The 15,350-nt window shown below is 35.5% G+C and overlaps 1 protein-coding gene across 1 annotated transcript in view; it reads left to right on the plus strand.

Moving 5' to 3' along the window:
* The window catches only part of LOC106061349 (T-box transcription factor TBX10-like), a 48,420-nt gene extending 33,566 nt beyond the window's left edge, over positions 1 to 14,854 (plus strand). Inside the window, exons 3-8 of the mRNA XM_056006846.1 lie at positions 130 to 271; positions 5,913 to 6,044; positions 10,347 to 10,499; positions 11,570 to 11,637; positions 11,817 to 11,929; positions 12,265 to 14,854. Coding sequence (XP_055862821.1) covers positions 130 to 271; positions 5,913 to 6,044; positions 10,347 to 10,499; positions 11,570 to 11,637; positions 11,817 to 11,929; positions 12,265 to 12,572 — 916 coding nt within the window. The 3' untranslated portion in view covers positions 12,573 to 14,854. The remainder of the gene's footprint in view (positions 1 to 129; positions 272 to 5,912; positions 6,045 to 10,346; positions 10,500 to 11,569; positions 11,638 to 11,816; positions 11,930 to 12,264) is intronic.
* The last annotated feature ends 496 nt before the right edge of the window (positions 14,855 to 15,350 follow it).

Genomic DNA, 15,350 nt, shown 5'->3' on the forward strand with positions numbered 1-15,350 from the left:
ATTGTGTTGCAAATAGAGCGGCTACTTCATATTTGTTCAGCTAGTTGAACCAGTGACTTCACCACTTCACCACTTCACCACTGCTTCCATGCCATTTACATCATGTTTCTGTTTTGTATTTCTTTTCAGGCGGATGTTCCCAACATTTCAAGTCCGACTGTTCGGCCTTGACCTCAGCAGTGACTACGCAGTCATGATGGATTTCATACCAGTTGACGATAAACGTTACAGATATTCCTTCCACACCTCTAGCTGGGTGGTCGCGGGAAAGGTGAGTCCGCAGACGTGCACCTCAGGTGTTTGCATTACATATAAAACATAATTCACATGTAGGCACACATCGGATATTGATGCTTTATAGAGATCGCTAAAGGTCCAACGCCTTGACATCCCATCTATTTAATTCTCTCTCTATATATATATGTAGCACAGAAACACACACAAGTATGTGTGTGTGTGTGTAATATAAATATTAATGTGTGTGTTTGTTCATGTCACATTCAGTGATAGAGACAGAGAGGGAGCTAAAGGAAGAGAGAGGGAAGAGAGGGAGATAGAGAGGAGAGAGAGAGAGAAGGGGAGAGAGGGAGGAGAGATAGACGGAGGAAGGAAGGGTGAGAGAGGGAGGGAAGGTAGAAGTGAGAGAGAGTTGGAAAGATTGCTTGGTTACTAAGAGGGAGAAATAGCAATTGGTGTTTTACAATTTTGCCTAGGAGAACCGCGAATGAGAATGAACAAGAGAAATTTGTAGCAAAGAATTTGTGTAAAGAAAAATAAAATTGAAAGAAAACTGGTAAGTATTAACTAACTATTGCTACATCTGGTCACACCAGAAAAAAACTCTTTGGTAGACCTACTGAAGAAAATTGAAGACTAATAAGATGGTGCAGACATCTCAGAAAAAGCTGAGAAAAATATACAAAGATGAGAACAAGAAATAAATCAAACCCTGTTGATTGTGTCGTTTGTGAATACAAAATAATAAAGCAGAATGTTCAAATTATAGAAACTATCTGACGTTGAGAGGAATACATGTACCGTATTGAAATATTTTTTATTTCTTCTAAACCTCTAATCATAATATGTCTTTTCTTAATAACCGAATAATAGTGAAATACATTGCACTCAGACCGGGCTATTGATAACTGCTAATGTCCCACACACAAAAAAATGTCTTATTAGACCTTTTTTATACAATGTTACTATTAGTGCACCATTTACTGGATTTACAATCATTATTAATTAAATCAGAAAAAAAAACACTTTTAATTTCTTATCTTTCACTACTTATATTTAGCTAAAAAAAAGCAACTAGATATCTGGTAAGGAATTCAACGTGTTAGATGAAGACACGCGGTTCTTCTAAACTATTTACATCAGAGGTTATAAACTTGTGGTCCGCGGTCCTAATGTGGTCTCAGAGTAATCATAAGAGATGCATCATGAAGGAACTAACTGCATAGACTTTTGCGGTGCTCAAGTAGCATCATTTATCATAGGCTACACACATGAGAGAGAGAGAGAGAGAGAGAGAGAGAGAGAGAGGCAGACGCTGGACCACGAAATGTTTGGGTACCTGTGTTTCTATGAGTCTCGACCGTTCAGTTTTATGTTCACTCTCCTATCAGTGTTTATGTAAATATTGTTGATAAATCTTAGCACCGGCACAAACAAGCCAAACTTTGTCTCATCACCATAGCAACCTGTCAACGTGGCAGTAGCGGAAACGGACACTTGTCTTGAGATGGGTTACAGAGAACGTTTTCAGTCTAGAATATACACTTCTGAACAAAATAAATGATGGTTTATTGTGTGTGTGTGTTCCCTGTCGTTTTCATGTATTCAATTACTTTAAAACTTTAAAACTACGATTCAAATGAGCGATTGAGAAATTACATAAAAAAAAAAGTCTACACTAAATATCAGGATGCCCAATATTTTCTTTATTCACCAAGTTGTCAATGAATATATGAACATTAGATATATTTGAAGGATGGATTTAGCATGTGTTGTCCAGATACATAACTACAAAGACTGGAACTTGTTGAAAACTCTCGGACGTGTCACACAGAATAACTTTATTCCTTATTACCGAATACGAGGTTTATTTACATAGATATACTGGAGTTTAGATCTTGTAAACTAGAAAAGATAGTTAAAATCAGACATAATAGAATTTTATTCAAAGTTCTGATGCAACGGCTACTGTTTTCTTTTCTGAAAGCGAAAAATAATTTTTTAATCACTTCTGCAAGCAGTTTTTTTCATAAAAATATAACACTTTAACAACTATTCACTATTAATAGTAACAAACACGAAAGGCTCCTTAGTAGGGAAGATAACAATTTACCATATTTCTAACACATTTATGCAAATGGTTTTATATTTTTTTGTCAAATTTTTTTTTTTACTTTAGCTAAGTTATGTAAGTTCTGTTATACTAACTACTACATTTACACAAAAAATTTTACTTTTTTTTAAAGATAAAAAATCTATTTAGTATGCATATAAGTTGGACATAATTTAAAACAACAATTAATAAGTAGTTTTTCATATTATCGCGTGAACTGCAGCACCACATTGAACTACAACACACTAAACTAAAGGATTTTTAGCGGCCCCCGTAAGGGGAAAAAGCCGCTATTAGGTTTGTGCAAAATGTCAGTCTGTCTGTCTGTCCGTCTGTCACACTCAGATCTCGAAAACTAGAAGAGATATGAAAAATATTATTTCACCATTAATTGCGGCTTGAAAAGTTTAGGTGCAACGGCTACTTTTTGGTTTTCTAAAAGCAAACCGTTTAATTTATAAAATTAATTATGCAAGCGATTTTTTCATAAAAATACACCAATTCTAAAACAATTACGTAAATGTAAGGGAGGCAATGTTACAATATGCTAACAAAGATGGACAATGTTTTGTATTTTCAGTATCACTAAATCAAATATTTTTATAAAATGTACAAGAAATGTTTACAACAAATATAAATAATAGTTTTCTGGTCAACTAGCTGCTAAAATTAATAGAAAACATTTCTGTTTATTTATAAAGGCTAATAATGCACTTTGTATGTAAATGTCACGCACATTTTTTAAAATAGACTTTTTATGCAGCGACTTTCGTGCAGTAGCGTAACGTCGTAACATGCTATGGTGTTAAACCAATTCCTTAAACTTTTTTTAAAAATCAGATTTTATTTATTTTTTGTTTAGTGCCCCTCATCCGAATAAAAGAAGCTTATTTTTGTTCGTTTTGTCTGTTGGTCGGTCTGTCCGTCACGATTAGATTAGCAAATAACACTAAAGGAAGGCTATTGTAAATCTGATTTAACCATTAATTTTTCATTCAGGAATATGGCAATAGTTTTAAGTATCTATAATAGATTGTTCCGGATGTTTTGTGAAAAACAAATCAATGCCAGCGAATATTTTTTTGCTCTTCTAAATTATATTAGATTTTATTTCCATGCTTAAACGTTGCAAGAAACACATGATCTTCATTACATTGTTCCGGTTTTTAAAAGTAAATAGCATATAAATGCTAAATAAAAATATCTATACCGATTTATATTTCAATAACTATAAAGTTGTTCCGGATATTGTTTTATAAAAAATAAATTATGTCAAATGATTGTTTGAAATCGCATAAATGACTAATATTACACTTATATTCTTTGACACTTTGTCACTGTAGTTTATTTATCCATATCAACTGTTCCGAATTTTTGACTTAAAACAAATTTATGTCAAATGACTTTATTTTTTTCAAAAATATCGACAATAGGTTGTTCAGGATTTTAAAATAAGAAAGTAATTTACTAGAAACGATTATTGAAAATCACTTTTAATTTTATTTTACAGTTAATTTTCTTGCCGAAACATAATAAAAGTTGTTTAATCGGTAAAGAATGTTCCGGATTTGGTTTCGAAATGTTTGAAATCCCTCTTCTAATAAATAAAGAAATAAATTTCTCTTTTACTAAAATTGGTTGTTCCGGATTTTTATGAAAAATATTTTAACTCTATTTATGTAAAATCGCACTTCTCTCTTACACTACATTTAACTTTCTAGCTAAAACGTTAGAAAATCTTATTATTGTTAATATTATGTTCCGATTTTTAAGGAAAACAACTTCCTAACACCAAAGTATGGTTTGAAAATCCATAAGGCTATGGTACATCTAATTTTCATAACAGACCATCCCCCAAATTTAATTAACGGTATCTCACTATAAATACATAAACATTCGGAACAATCTATTATAGAAACTTAAAACTAATGCAATGTTTCGGAAGCGAAATTAAATTTTAATCAGATTTTTAATAACTTTTAGCCTTTTTTTCTTCTCGCTATTAACATGACGGACAGACAGACTGACAGACAAAACAAAAAAAAGCGTCTTTAATCCCTTTATATATATGTTATATACATATTTAGTCTAACTAGCCATCAAATGAAATGCTAAAAGAACTCACTCGGTGCACCAATGTCTATGAGCACTCGACAAGCTGCTCGTATAGAAGACATTTTTTAGTCTAACTAGGACGTGTGACGTAATGGAATTTTTTTCCTTTGACGTCATATAGAGTTAATTCTTTAAATATAATGCTAAAAGATCTCACTCGGTGCACCAATGTCTATGAACCCTCAACAAGCTGCTCGTATAGATGATATTTTTTAGTCTAACTAGGCCGTGTGACGTATTGGATTTTTTTCCTATGACGTCAAATGGAATAAATTCTTAAAATGAAATGCTAAAACAACTCGGTATAGTAATGTTTATTAAACCTCGTAATGTGACTCGCATTTTAAAAATACAATAGCTAGATTTAGATCTAATCTAGATTTTTAAAACTAGATTTAGATTTTTTTAAACACTAGAACTAGATTTTTTACACTAGATCTAGATTTTTTTTTACACTAGAGCTAGATTTTTAAAAACTAGATTTAGATTTAAGTTCTAATTAAAATCATTGTATAATCTAGATCTAGAATTTCTTGGTCTAGTTTAGAATGTTTGTTGTTTTACATGTTTCGGATGTTCCTTCAGAGTTGTAGTCCAAACCTCCCTCAGGACGACGGGGGATGGGAGCGGGTAGGGTTTGAACCTGGGACCATCAATGAATCCAAACGAAAGTCCAGCGCGCAAACCGCACTACCAGACAGCCATGATTTAGACTAAAAATTTTTTTTACAACGTCCAATAAATCTTTGAAACATTATTGCTTTTAACAATCAAAACAAAATCACGTCTTGGATAATCCTTGCGAATATGCGGATCCGACAGGGATCCCGTCTCCCACGGGGGCCGCCTCTGAGTTTGTGTCAACAAAAACTCTCCTTGTAATCTTGTTTATATTTTTTTTTTACGGAAATGTTTTTTTCTTGAGGATTTGAATAAGAGATTGACCATTTACATAATAATGAGATCAATTAGATATTCATTAGAAGACATCAGTTCGGCCAGGTTCATATTTAACTTCACATTCACTTTCACCTCTCCTTTGGTCTGCTGGACCGTTAGGGCACCACACAGGATCTGTCATCCTTTTTTCTTCATTCTTTTCTGTCATTTGTCTTTGATAGAATTTCATTCTGATGTTTTTTCTAAAAATATTGAAACTTCCTTTTTACCTGCCTGGGTGGACCTTTTCGGGGGCCGATTTTGAGTTTGTGTTTCCACGCAAACTGTCTTTGTAACCTTGTTATTATTATTATTATAAGTACCGACCTGTTTTATAAATATTAATTAGCCACAAAGTATCAAATAACTAGCTAATTATTTCATCTCAGTAAATTCCCCTTTCTACATTTATGAATTTAACTTGTCAAATATTGTGGTACTAATTCGCTGTTAGTTTTCCATTGTTATTTATCTTATTAGGGTCACATGGTTTGTTACATTTATACAGGCAGACGTTTATTTGCCGGGCAGGATTCACATGCACCCAGACTCGGCCGCCAAGGGTTCCCAGTGGATGAAACAGGTCATCTCCTTTGACAAACTCAAGCTGACCAACAATCAGGACGACAAAAACGGACATGTAAGTCAAAACACATTTTATTCATTCTCCTGTGCACCATAATAAAGATACAGCCTAAAATCCTATTATATTTTCGAATGCTTACAGAAGTCATGGTTGCATGCTATATCGGGAAAGAAGAAAAACATACCAAGAGCTTGAGGTTTCCTTGTCATGACGGAATTCAGCAAGTCTGAGACAATCAAAAAAAATATGAGGCACAGCCCCCCCTCCCCTTTCTCAGACGTTTGCTATAAAAGCTTGTTCAGACCTTTCCTTCGCGTTGCTATAAGAACTTGTTAAAACAAGTCCTGCACTTTGCTATTAAGCCTATGGCTTGTTCAGACCTGGGAAGCCTCCAAGAGAGGCTCGATCGGAGAGTCTCATGTGCTTATAAACTACCTGGGCCTTCTGTGAGTTGTCCCAGCTCTGAACCTGCTTTTCCATTTTTATCGTTTGAATTATGAAGTCCCAGCCTTTACCAAAAAACCGTTAAGTATATATTTCAGTAAGCGTCCAGTTCATAAGTTTCCTCACTTAATAATCTAAATTTTAAAATACTGATGTATGATCTTTCATTTAATGTATCATTGGAAAGCTAATAAAATGTAAAGTTGAAAGAGTTAAGCGACATTTGTACGGAGTATGCTTAAGTTGCGACCGTTTCTCTTGTAGACTACTTAAAAAGCCAAGACAGTAACTAAACGATGGTTCTAAAATTTCGATTTAAATTAAGGACAAAATTGAATAAGCTCACTGACAATGGAATATAACACACCAGAATATCTGGATTTAAACTTAGCCTACAATTACATAAACTCACTGATAACTCATCAGAATATATTTCACTGTCTATTTGTACGTGTGATTATGTATACTGTGTGATATTGTGATATTATTTCTCACACACCCTCTCTAATCTCTCAGTGTGTGTGTGTAGTATAAGTGTAAATGTTTGTTTTAAGAAGAAGATAACCTTAAAGGCAACACAGTTCCTATTTCAAGTTGTTCTTTATCTTTCATTCTTATTTCTTGTTTCTCCAGTGAAAAACTTATTCTGTTATACAAAAATACTTTTTTTTTACAAACTACTATACAAAGATACAGTGTTCATCTCTCTATGCTTGAGTTGAACACATGTTAAAACAATAAACACACGATAAAGAGCCTAATTGCACAGTCCACTCCAAAGGTTGTCGCTGAAGCTTCAAAAAATTTGGCAAGAATCGTCTCTGGACTTTCTCATCACTTCCATCCCGCGCGCTGAGCTAATTATAACCCTTCCTCCTTCATATCTCTTCAAATATCCCCCCCCCGGCCCAGTTTTTTTGTTCTCTCCCCAGTCTATTGCCAAAAACATATTCTTTCATGTGCTCCCTCTATCTTGAGCTGGCCTGCGTAAACATTTTTATAAAGACGTGTTTTGGCAAAAGTTGTCATCTTGTCTATGACAAGCTGCTTGTGATCTTTCATAACACACTTTCAGTCGAGCAGCCAGGCGAACACAGGGTAGGACCTGATCTTCCCCATCCTCAGTCTTAAATATATAAATATGACCTGGCGTATTGATACACGATGACGTAATACCCAAAAAAGTTCATTTTTATAGAGGTAGACGTCCATTGAGCAGGTAATGATATTTTCAAGTGAACGATGGTGCTATGTGACCATCATATTGACCATCATATTGACCACATTCCATAACCTTCAGAAGTTCACCCCTTTTTTTCAATGTGAAGGTCATTTCCGGTACTAATTTCACGAGCCACATCCACGATTAAAAAAAATAAAATCGTCGAGTCCAATGGAAGCGATCGTCTGCTGCTTCATTATTCACAGTGAGCAGACGTATTGAAGGGTCAAATAACGTTGTCCACTGTGAGCAGTCAGCCAAACCCAAATTATACGACAGCAGTAAGTTGCTTCAGTATTATTGAAGCTCATAAGCTTTGCCTATATTGTTACGTAAATCTAATATAGATTGCATCTAGATACTAGATTTTGAGATAAATCTAGACTAGATCTAGACCAGATCGTTAGAGTTCTACATTTTTACATCTAGTATCTAAATGTCCATATATGAACTTATCAATAAATAATCGCTGGCCGATTCAGAAACATCGTACGTTCAAGCAGCTTACGGTATCACGGGTTCGATACACGATTTGAATTTATTTAAAAAAAAATAATTTTTTAAATTATTTAATTATAATTTTAAGCTTAAAAATGGACGCATTGTCTTTTTAAAGAAATATTTTCAAAATGTTTTTTCTGGTATATTTTTATGTCGTGTTAAAAGAAGCGTCCAGTTAATGAAATCTTCCTTTGACTGCTGTTGGTTTTCAAACACGACAGCACTGCTAGGAAGTCAACGAAACAGCAACAGCGTTGTACCGCTGGGACGTTATGAAATACTACAGAGATAAAGAGTCCAGGTGGACTATGTTCTCATGTTTGGAATATCTGAGTTGGAGCTATCAGAGGCGACTTCAACGTGAAGCGGGGTAAACACAAGGGGCAGGAGACGACAACACAAACATTGGGGGCCGTTTTTTACGGGGTCCCGCGTCCATCTGCAAGCAGTTACGTGAACGAATGACGTGGGGGTCAAGTCGGGCCACGCACATGCGTCCGTCATTTGACGGAAATAGGTGCACATTCGCACGTATCTGTTTCGGATATTATTTTTAGTCAAAGTTATCTCGGAAAAGAAAGATATCTCACTGCCTCGCTTCAAACGAATCACTAAAAACTCAGAGACACTTGATGACACTAGACTAAAAATTAAAGTAACAATAATACATAAAACACTGAAACATAGTTTACAAATACATAAAAACGCAGCCGAATAAAATGCTCAGAATGACACATATAAAAGGTACATAGAACGGATTGTTTTCAGTGAACTCCCTCCCATCCCTTGTGCCATTAGAGCACGATCGGGAAATCAATGACTTAGTAGAGTTTCTAATTAACATACTAGATTAACACATTGATAAGCGTAGGACGTAATTATCATCTTCTTTTAATGGGGATGTCTGTAATGCATAACATATGATCGGATAGAGCTCATCGTGAGTCAACCCAAAATGAAGGACAGAAAAGAAACTGAAATAGGTAATCTAACTGCACAGTTGATTACCTGTAGCGGTCTAACAGTTGAACAGTTGAATGCAATAGTAAAGAAATGGATTGATAGTGGATTTTGAAAGGAAAAATAAAAACGCTCTGAGAAACCTGGGTTAGGGACTAGTTTGGGTTAGGGACTAGTTTGGGTTAGGGACTAGTTTGGGTTAGGGATTAGTTTGGGTTAGGGACTAGTTTGGGTTAGGGATTAGTTTGGGTTAGGGACTAGTTTGGGTTAGGGACTAGTTTGGGTTAGGGACTAGTTTGGGTTAGGGATTAGTTTGGGTTAGGGACTAGTTTGGGTTAGGGACTAGTTTGGGTTAGGGATTAGTTTGGGTTAGGGACTAGTTTGGGTTAGGGATTAGTTTGGGTTAGGGATTAGTTTGGGTTAGGGACTAGTTTGGGTTAGGGATTAGTTTGGGTTAGGGACTAGTTTGGGTTAGGGACTAGTTTGGCACAAACACAAAGGTCTCAGTCACAGATCTTAGATTCGTATTTGAGTGTTTTCATGAATCGTAAATTAAGTAAACAGGATTGGACTAGTACAAAATTGAACAAATAATAAAGAGAGAGAGAGAGAGAGAGAAGGAGAGAGAGAGAGAGAGAGAGAGAGAGTAGGAGCGAGAATATAAAGGGAATGGCTGGAGGTAGAGAGGTAGGGATGGAGAGAAGTGGGAGGAAGAGAAGTAACCTGGAGGGAGAGGGATGAGGGAGGGAGAGTTGTAGATAAAGAGGGAGGGAGATGGGAAGGAGAGAGAGATGAAAAAAGAAAGACGGAGGTAGGCAAGGAAGGAAGAGGAGAGGAGGGGAGAGAAAAAAGAAAAAAAGGTTGCTGAAGAGAGAGAGAGAGAGAGAGAGAGAGAGAGTGAGAGAGATGTAATTAAGGTAGCTTTTTCAAATTGCGAATTTCGCATTAGTAATGTATTTGGTACTTATGGGAGTCTGGTTTTTTTTGTATGAATGTAACTTGGTACTTCATTAGTTCCTTTAGTTTTAGCTACACTGACTAAATACCAAGCTGTTTTCATTCATCAATTATTTATTTTTTGTTTTCTAAGCTGAATGTCATAGGATGTAGACTCTTTCTCTACAGACTTGTTCTTTGCTTTCATTCTCGAACTGTGGTCGCATTGGTAAATAGAATAGAGAAAACCCATACACAAATAACTTTTTTTTTTTATTACATGTTTGTTCCAGATCATCTTAAACTCCATGCATAAATACCAGCCCAGGCTTCATGTACTGTACACCCCCCTTAAACTAGAGGACGTTTCCGCCACTGAGAACCACCGCACGTTCATCTTTCCGGAAACCAAGTTCATGGCCGTCACAGCCTACCAAAACCAGAGGGTGAGTAAACAACTTAGGCCTACCAATAACTGTCAGAATTACAGACTGACTTTGTTTTGGTAAGTACAGAAATTGGATCCACCTATAGGAACGTAAGCTATGGCTTGTCTAGGGCCGCCCTCCCACAAAAATAAAATAGTTACAGGGATAAATTCAATCATTTTGAAGACAAAGCAGAGGAAAGATTGCCTTACAAGGGCCTATATCTCTAATAGCTCAAGTCTAAATCCAACCCTGGATAAGACGGATATGAACAAAAGGGGATAGTATTCAAATGGGTTTTGGGGGTCGTTAATGAAGACTTATTAAAAACTGTATTAATTTGTAAACATTTTCCTCTTATTATGTGACCGAGTGGTACCGCCTTTGGCTGTCAAACTTGGGGTCAACTGGTTTTAACTGTTTTAAATTATAAGTTGAAAAGTTGACTATCTCCTGATACGGGTGTATTAAATTGTCAAAGTGGCTGGAACTTGATACATCTTTCGCTATATGTTATTTGTAATAAGTCGGACGATGTCGCCAATAAAAATTAGACATAAATTCTCTGAGGTTTTAACTGGGAACATTTAGATTTTACTGTTGTTAGTCTAACAGGTTTAGAAGCTTACTATTTCTTGGACAATAGGGACTCTGGGGCTGAGTGGTGAAGCGCTTGACTTCCAAACCTAGGGGTCTCGGATTCGAATCTCTGTCAAGGCAGGAATTGTTTAGGATGCACCTGAGGAGTCTACCTAATTCTAATGGGAACCTGACTTTAGTTGAGGAAATTAAATGCGCTTGGTCGTTGAGATGGACCAATGAAATACCCGACAGACGTTCGTTCAAAATAAATATTTTCTGCTTCGTAAGTCAATTTTTTTTCATACTTTGAACTAGAGTTTTCCCCAACGCTATACATCAACTGTCCAATATCTAGGAGAGCCGTTTTCGAGATCCGTTTGACCCACCCACCCAGAAGGTTTTAGGTTCCATGAAGTTTTGAGTTGAATGGAGTTATTGTAATAAGTATTCGAGTATAATTTTTCTCTTGTTTTTTAGAATTAATTTTGTTTCCATTCATTTCTCAGATCACAAAGTTAAAGATTGAAAGCAATCCGTTTGCCAAAGGCTTTAGAGACTGTGATTCAAATGACTGGTAATAAGATTATGAATTATTTACACCCATTAAATAACAGCAATTACTAAAAAACAATGTGTTCAGTAACTATAATAAAAAAAAAGAAAAAGGAAATTGACATACATGAATTATTTGATTAATTGCAACCTTTTATTTTTATTTAATTAATGTATCTATGTTTTCTAATGGATTCTCAGCATGGCCGAATTCTTGCAGACTAGTTCCGGTTGCGCCTCCAGACCACGCCCACAAAACAGACCAAGCTCTTTCCATCTCCTCGGAGTCTCACGCAAGAGAGATGGGGACAAAGGTAGATCTACATCAAGAATACATTCATTCTAGCATACAGCTTATTATTTCCGTATGGAAAATACAGATTATTATTATTATTATGTTAGAAACGAACGAGTATTCATTCTCTGACGCTGCCATGGTCGAGTTTCGTTAAAGAGAAACAAAATTCATTGTAGTCCCTTTAACAGTGTTCTTCTTCTTCTTCTTATTATTATTATTGTTATTATTATTATTATTATTATTAGCCACTTGAGAAAGGAACTATATACTTCATATTTATGCTTCAGTGTTTTACTATTCTTAATTCTCGTACTGCGATCAATAAATTTTTCTTATTTATTCTTTGAGCAGATCAGAAACAAGATGACTACCTCGGATTGCTAGCCAGCTCTACACCGCCGCTCACCCCTATGTCGTCTGTGCCGACCATGGGCAGTGTGGCCGGGATGTCGGTCCTAAACAACGCCCTACCCTCGGCCAATCTCTACGCCGACTGCTACACGTACCCTGCTTACGGCGAGCCCTACATGGCCACAGCCAAAGCGCGACCTTCACCTTACGGGTGCCCAGTTGACTACGCCTCATACACACCCAACATGAAGGGCATCTACTCCTCGCCCAGGGCGAACAACTTTGCGTACGGATATGACACTCGATGAGACCAAGGCAACCATTCAAACGTTGAATAGATGCGCCTCTGTATGTACATAAATAATGTTGACTAGCTGTATACATTTCAGCTAATGGAATTAATCTGGTCAGAGATTGATTTCTAAAAAATTTGATTTATAAGTAAACGAATAAAAACCGTAACAATAAATACATCGAACTGGCTTAGCACAGCAACAAAATGTATTCTACAAAAGTTTATTGAAGATTGGCCTTTCAACCTCAAACGTGCCTCTTTTTCAAAACGAAGGTAGGTTACAAAAACAATGTCAAGGCAAAAGTGTGTACATTCAAGTCATGTGCTTTATTAAACTGGAAAAAAAAATTGCCAGTTTATCTTGTGCTACTTCCATTAAAATGGCGATGATCTGTTTATAAAAGAAAAATGATTTGCGAAATACAACTTGTGCCTTTAAAAAACAACGTACGGTCCACGTTAAATCTCTATGTGCCTTTAAAAGTGCCTGATCGGAATGGAGTGTTTTTATTGACTAGCTTTCACCTTTTTATATTCTCTTTTTAAGGAGAGTCTGGAAGCATGCTATAATTCTTTTCAGTCGAAGATGCTTCTTAGACAGTGCACGTCTAGAAAGAAGACGTCTTCTTGTCTTGCAAGGTCGTTGTGACATTTGAGAAACAAAGACGTTGTAAGATTTGAGAAACAAAGACGTTGTGAGATTTCAGAAACAAAGACGTTGTAAGATTTGAGAAACAAAGACGTTGTAAGATTTGAGAAACAAAGACGTTGTAAGATTTCAGAAACAAAGATGTGAGATTTCAGAAACAAAGACATTGTAAGATTTCAGAAACAAAGATGTCATGAGATTTCAGAAACAAAGATGTTGTGAGATTTCAGAAACAAAGATGTCATGAGATTTCAGAAACAAAGATGTCATGAGATTTCAGAAACAAAGATGTGAGATTTCAGAAACAAAGACATTGTAAGATTTCATAAACAAAGATGTCATGAGATTTCAGAAACAAAGTCGACTCCTAAGATTGTGTATGCAATGAACGTATTCAGACAATTGGAGAACGTTTTGTTTCGTGCACACATTTTGGATTTTTTCTAGTTTTGTAAAGTAACAAAAGATTGATACGACATGTCTCAAAAGAACTATGTCTGTTACGCAAGTTGACAACGGTTTCTTCTGTTCAAATGTGTAGGTCACAGAGGGGTCAACATAGCCACATAAATTTTTGTTTCCAAACTTAAGTCTTGATTTTCGAAGACATTCAGCCTATTTTATTATTATTATTATAGACGAGATTTTGTTTACGCTTTTAAGATGTTTCTGCTTTGTTCACAGAGGAATTGACGTATAACATGTAGCATACATAACTGACATTCTTATATCTTTTTTTTTTCTTCAAGATTTCATATTTAAGATTTGAATGATACGGATGATGTGTGATTTTTTTTTTTCACATACGAAAATCTTCGAATCGTAACTTCACTATTTCCAACGACATGCTGAACACACACTTCAACTGTTTGGTACAGACCGTCGTTAGCTACGGCTGGTGGGACTGCGTGGATTATCATCTAGAAAATGTTAGTATACCAGAGCGTGCAACGTCATTCTAAACTTCAAACTGCTATAATGTGTTGGTAGGGTTGATAATGTAATGTGCATTATTTAAGTCATGAACTGTATCTCTGCATATGATCTAAATCAGATCTTAGACAGTACTATGAGACAGAAAGTGACACGTTTTATTGAAATAAATACTGAAACTGGAATATATATGCCTTTCTTTTCTTTTTAAAACTTTTCAAAATCAATCTTGTTCCAATACAACTTTTGGGGTTGTCTTATTTATCTACCTTCCTATTCCGATAGGAAATTTGGTTTCAAGCTTAATAAAGATTTTTTCCAGCATGAATAGTTATGTATAACATTAGAGCGGACTAATTCCGTTCAGCTCACTGACGGTGTTACAAAGATATATTTGAGAAGTATCAGGAGGGGAAATGTTATGGATTGTGTCTGTCTGTTTCTATGAAGGTCAGTGATTGATAGTGAATGATGCCACGTCATTTGGTGTTAATTAGGATAGACGACTCTAGAACGTGAAAGGTTGTGTTCTTATAGTGAGTTAGATTTTGTTCAGAAATATTATTACTAAAGTCTACTACATTTATTTCATTTTATCGCTGGTTAATTTTGTCTTAATTAAAATATAGTGTTATTTAGTTTTGTTCACAAATGGAAGTTAAATAAGTTATTTGAAGTTTTATTTGGAAAATAAAAACAGGTCTCATATGCAATACATTTGACATTGGAATTTCACTTTCAATTCGAAACAAACATATAAATATAAAAATATACATATAGACATACAAAAATAAAATATACATATAGACATATAAACATATACATAGAACTATATCAATATGCTGAAGCAAGTTTTTTTTTTTACTTAACCCCTTAAATCTTCCTCACTCCTTCACCGTCTTTTTTCCCGTCCTCCCTTTCACTCCAAGTGAGTGACATTAAGGTGAGAGTGGACATGTTGTTTGATAGACGCAAATCACTCACTGCGAGTGACCTCGACTCAGACACATTCAATAATAAGAAACTAGTTAACATTCAGTCAGTTGACTTGGTTACAGTGGCGTAGCAAGGGATTTGGGAGTCCGGGGGATTAGGCCTCTTTAGGGGCCACTGCATTTTGACATGAGATAATATACTTAACAAATATACAAGTCAATTGGAATACATGTACCATGATCACTAATTTACATAACATGAATAGCAAAGGTA

Source organism: Biomphalaria glabrata, chromosome 12, assembly GCF_947242115.1.
Source record: "Biomphalaria glabrata chromosome 12, xgBioGlab47.1, whole genome shotgun sequence".
Lineage (NCBI taxonomy): Eukaryota > Metazoa > Mollusca > Gastropoda > Planorbidae > Biomphalaria > Biomphalaria glabrata.